This window comes from Adiantum capillus-veneris, chromosome 2 (assembly GCF_014529385.1).
Source record: "Adiantum capillus-veneris isolate H3 chromosome 2, ASM1452938v2, whole genome shotgun sequence".
Classification (NCBI taxonomy): Eukaryota; Viridiplantae; Streptophyta; class Polypodiopsida; order Polypodiales; family Pteridaceae; genus Adiantum; species Adiantum capillus-veneris.
Genome location: NC_140932.1, coordinates 137587100 through 137592642, shown reverse-complemented (window position 1 = coordinate 137592642; position 5543 = coordinate 137587100). Strand labels below are relative to the sequence as shown.

At 43.6% G+C, this 5543-nt stretch overlaps 1 protein-coding gene across 1 annotated transcript; it reads right to left on the bottom strand.

Annotated features, from left to right (window-relative positions):
- Nucleotides 1-509: 509 nt before the first annotated feature.
- Nucleotides 510-5302, bottom strand: LOC147463718 (cold-regulated 413 inner membrane protein 2, chloroplastic-like). The gene is made up of 6 exons (XM_086490420.1): nt 5043-5302; nt 4681-4839; nt 1664-1759; nt 1533-1597; nt 1304-1373; nt 510-1054 (listed from the first exon to the last, which is right to left on the bottom strand). Exons 1-6 carry the CDS (start codon nt 5231-5233, stop codon nt 880-882), a joined length of 756 nt encoding a protein of 251 aa, XP_086346546.1. The 5' UTR covers nt 5234-5302; the 3' UTR covers nt 510-879.
- Nucleotides 5303-5543: the final 241 nt, after the last annotated feature.

Here is a 5543-nt window from a genome sequence, read left to right as displayed (position 1 = left end):
ATACAAAGTCAGCCCGACAAGATTAACCAAAGAAGTGGCAATTGAACAAGTAGCCCTTGCAACAGTCTTAGTTTTCCTGCCACGAAGCCATCTTCCCCAACAAGTGCTTTGAGGACTTCCTTTGGCATGTGATCAATTGCAAATTCTTCAATTTATGTTGCATGGCAGAAAATTTATACATACAAAGATAAGTAAAGGGGATTCCTCGCATGACACCCAGATCGATTTTCTAGCAAATGATTTCACTCAGGTCAGTAGTGGCTTGATGGGTGTTGTCAAATGCGTGGTTACAATTAAGTTTGTCCAACATTGGGCCACATAACATGCGATTGGCACCAGATGTGCTGGTCTAGGATGTGCTGGTCTTGTCACAATCTTGCTATAACATACTACCTACATGATTGGTGTGTATGCAATCACGAACAAAAGGAGCCATTATTGGCTCTCCACAATCTCGGAAAAAATAAAAAACCGTTTTAAAACATGAATTTAAGAACTGAAAAGCTAAATGAAAGTCAAAAGTCAACAGACTTTTAATCATGTCCATATAAAGTGATGTCCTAGTGTGCATTGATACATTTGTATTTCTTTCTTCTTCACCTTTCCTTCAACGTTTTATTCTCTTTAGAGTTTCCTTGCACTATGCATGTAGCACAAGAAGTTTTGAACAGATTCTCACAATATTTCCCACATTGTGACTTACCTCAACACCATGAGCTTTTGTGAGGGAGGCGCCGCATACCTAGCTAGGTACGATTGGGGGCAAGCATGAGAAAATTTCTAAATCTTCTTGTGTAGGTAGTGAATTTATTCCTTTTGAATCCATTAGGAGATATATACATAATATAACATGGGTGACTCGCATATAAAATTGCTCTGTTAGAACTTTGCAAGAAGGAATGCAAATGGCACACCCACAAGGCAAATGACAGCCATGCTTGCAAGAATTGTGCCCTCTTTAAAAGACCCTCTCATTCCTCCAGCTCCAGAAAAATGCTGGTAAGCTAGAAAAGCAGCAACAAAAGCACATGCAACCACAGCCCCTACGGTTTCTCTGCACCACCATGCAAAAAAAGGAGAGTAATGAGTAATCATCAGAACCAAGCTTGGCATGCATGTAATAGATTTCGGCAGTGGTCACGTGATGCGTTGCTATCGGTTATTTTATTAAATAACTGTGCCTCAAGCATGGTCACAAGATTTGTCTTATGTGCAACTATGCAAGTCTCTGTAACTTTACTGATGGACAAGATGCTTAAATGCACAAGATGGACCCAAAAACTACACCATTCATTAAACTTGCCTCAGATCCATAACTTGATAGGGGGCTGTAATGACAAGCAGCAGGAGTGCCAAAGGCAATTCAAGCTCTCCTGAAATTCACACCAAGAGTAAAAATGAGTCAGTATTAAAAAAAAATTTGTAGCCAAGCTATTGATTTATCAGACAGGAAATAGTGTCTATGCTTCATTGCACCAGTAGAATATGGAAAGACGGACTTTTCACTCGAGCAGTCAGAACACTAAATGTACCAGGAATGTGATAGAATAACCGAACCAAAAGCGCCAAAAATGCTGCCCAAAGTCCATACTCCCCCCTTCAAGAAAGTAAACCGTATTTAGACGCTAAAAAGAGCTCTTAAATGTAGGCTCAGTTGTATCACCTCATCCAAGTAATGAGCTCCATAGGTGCTTGGAGAGCCAGTAAAGGCACTAAAAATTGCTTCCTGATCGCAGTATTCCTTATCAGCATAAGCAAGCTGACACAAGCACAAACAAGCCATTGGGTCAATTAACACCACACTCATATCACAAGAAGTTTTGGACAAATTCTCACAATATTTCCCACATTGTGACTTACCTCAACATAATGAGCTTCTGTGAGGGAGGCGCCACATACCTAGCTAGGTACGATTGGGGGTAGGGGACTGCCGGCCCGGTGGGGGGGCCGGCGGTCCCCTACCCCCAATCATACCTAGCTAGGTATGCAGTGCCTCTCGAGCAGAAGCTCATGATGTTATGCATTGTATGAAAAACAATGAGAAAGACTCCGTTTTCCTACATGAGAAAATTTCTAAATCTTCTTGTGTATATATAAGCACAAACAAGCCACATTGGGCCAATCAACACCACATTAATAGAACTTTACCAAAACCTCTACTTAGAAATGTATCCATGAGTACCTATTTTCAGTAATGTATCCCTCCCTCATGCCAAGTGCGAGAGACCAAATGGTAACCCTAGACTTGTGAAAAGAGCTTTGCCACTTGCAAACCTTCATCATGCAACATGCCAGCCCTAAATGCTTGTTGGAAACGGATTGTGTCCTATGGCTCTTAATGTCAAGTTCGTGGGGGAGGGGGCTGGCAGTTTGGGCCATACATCTGCTGTCAGTTCTTTTGCAGAATCCTGCTTTGCATTGCTTCAATTCTCAACACATCAACAGTTATAATGTTAGCCATGCAAGCCAATCATTGCGTCCCAAATCAGTAAGGGGAATGGCACATGGTATGGACACCTCAACAGCCGTAATCCACAACCGGTAATTCATTCTGCAGCTGTCCCATCAGCACGCAGAATTTGGACTGTCACTCCTCCGCTTCATGACCATTCCCTACACCATCTACAGAGCTCTTTTGCGCTGATTTACCACCACAACAATGGGAACAAGCAGGTTCTTGATCATTCCAGCTGCCTTTTCCAGAGAAACTGCGTTATCAGCTTCAATAAGCACATGCAATTCCTCATTTCCACGTGGATCTTGCTGCATGTCCCACCATTGATGGCCGAGAATGGTCACCTACTGATCATTACCGTAATCAGGGCTCCCGGCCTTCGCCGGTCGCCCATGATTAACGGGAATGGTCAATAGGCGACCATTCCCTACACCGTCAAAGTCTAGGGGAGGGGGGCTGCAGATTGTAGCCCTCCGTTTAATGTCATTTCTAGACCATAATCCTCAATTGCAGACCTTGGATGGGTGCCACATCAGCACGCAGAACAACTTTAAGCTTTGCAAATCATTTGATTGCACGTCAACAATCGGAATATTAACGAGTGTTCGCCACCTTAGCACATGAAATTTGATTCCATGCAACTGACCATCATCCGTGTCGTTCGCCCAATCGATCGTCATCTGTGTCATCTGCGCAACTCAGCATCCGAGAAACTGAGCAACCTCTGTGTCGTCTATGCAAGCTTCATGGCCCTCCTCGCCCTAGACATTTGACGGCCGAGAAAGGATTGCTAGTGTCCTTTCCCATGAATAATGACTCCCTGCTCCTACCGGGGTCGCCAGCTGGTCGCCATTATTCATGGGAAAGGACAGTAGCAGTCCTTTCCCTACACCTTCTTTGAGAACCTCCACTAGATGCATGATATGAGTGAGCTGTATAAATGAGTGAGAATTCCCTCTAGCCATTTAGGATGACATGTAAGCAAAGCCATGCGATGAGCCATAGACCAAGAAGAGTGTGTAAACAAAAGGCATGTGTGGGGAAAACCGTGTGATCTATGTCTATAAAAAAAAAATTGTAATCTCAAACTCAAATTCATGATGCATAATGATCAAAGATTTGTTTGAGTTTGCATTGTCTCTCTTTCTCAATGATTGTATACACACCACTCGGATGCACACACACACAAAGCATGAGTGCTACTCTCACTAATATACCCTTGTCCAACAATGCCTACCCTACTCATATACTAGAGCCTCTCTATACTCTCTTTTCAACAATGAAGGTTGCATTCCAAACTTGTATTTATCATTCTTCCCATACCGCACGATAAATATGTGTACTGTGTATTAGTACTTAATGTACTTCTTGTTACTTATACACACTCACCAATACACATACATACGTGTATGCATGCATGTATATTAGGTTGTAGAAATATGTGCATATGTATGCATGTATATTGGTGTGCATGCATTCATATTTACATGTATACAACCATGCACATGCAGACATGTACGTCTTTTTGTATGCAGTACTTAACATATTTTTCAAAGTAATAATGATTACCCGTATTGCACATCATTTTTTATTCATTTTTTTTCACACCATATTTGTGGTGGCTATCCCACGGATCGATGGTCCGGAAGTGGGAGGCGAGATCTCGAGGCAAGCTAAACCCGGGCAGCCCAAAAACCGAGGCAAAAAGGAGGCCGAGCAAGGCACAATTTCGGGGCTCTATCGGATGGTTTTGAATCCACCACGTAGCAGCCCAGGTTTTGGGTCACATGGGCTAACCAACTCACCTATACACACATGTTGTATTCAAGACTATTTTTATTATGTTTCATGCACTACCCGGGTTTAGAGGGTCCAATTTGTGGCCAGGTTTAGTTTGGATGGGATTGTTGCGGCTGTGATTGCATAAAAACTCATGTGTGGAATTGATAACCATGAATCCCCTCACCATCCCGCATTCAATTTTGTGTGTTACTTAGACTTGAAGCTACCTATCCACCTTGTCAATAATGAGAGTTATGGTTTTCTCTCTTGCAGTATGAAACGCTCACTTAATTATCCACCGTAATCACTTAAAAAAGGAAAAAGGAAAGAGAAACAAAAAGCAAAGGAAGAACCTCAATGTAACATGCACAACAAGAGGGATAGGAAAATGTGATGTGTAGAGTTCCTGAGTAGAGCCTTTGAACAAAAAGAACAAGACTTACGTGGCTGCCCCAGTGAAGATCCATCGCAACGTCTCTGGTGACGCAGAAATGGCGCAGGTGGAGGCAAGGGCTCCGCCATGGGCGCTACTTTCTTTGACCTCCATAGCTGCATTTTTAAGCTTAAGCAGGCCAGCATTGGCAGACAGATCTGATAAGAAGCTGCAAACAAGCACTACATGTACTGTAAAGTAGCTATACAAAGAGCTTGAACAAGAGCTACAAATTAAGATGAGATTTGAGCTACTAGGAACCATAACCATCCCTAGCTGCCAACATACAGGCATGAGAGCTTGTACAGCTAGATCAAAGGCTAGTGCCTTGACTTGACTTCATGCAGCTTACAATTACCCAGCGCTCTTCACCTGGAGGAGAACACAGGCGCCTTCTTGGGTGTGAAAGCAGAAAGCCTCTTTGAAAGACGTGCGTTAGTGTTGCCAGCTCTTCTCCAAATGGTGAGCTGTGAAACGGGCGCCATGAAACCAAGCACTGATTTTTGAGGGACAGCAGGTTTCGACGAGCAGTTCATTTTGAGCGAGTGCATTTCTGTGTGCATGCGTGCGTGCGCGCGCGCTTGTGTTTTAGAGAGAGAGAGAGAGAGAGAGAGAGAGAGAGAGAGAGAGAATGTGTGTGCACTGTGTGTGTGTGTTGCGTGTTTGGGAAAAGTTGCGCATATGGAAGGCTTCGGGTTCACACTAACGCGGCGGCAATCACACCCCAAAAGAATTTCCAAGCGGAAGAGCTTTGGAATGCACTCTTCCACCGCCCATCGGTTTACACACGAGTGGAAGTACCGAGTTCGATAAATTTCATCCGTCGCCCGTTGTGAACACTGGACGCTGGCGGAAGTAACACTAAAAAGGTCT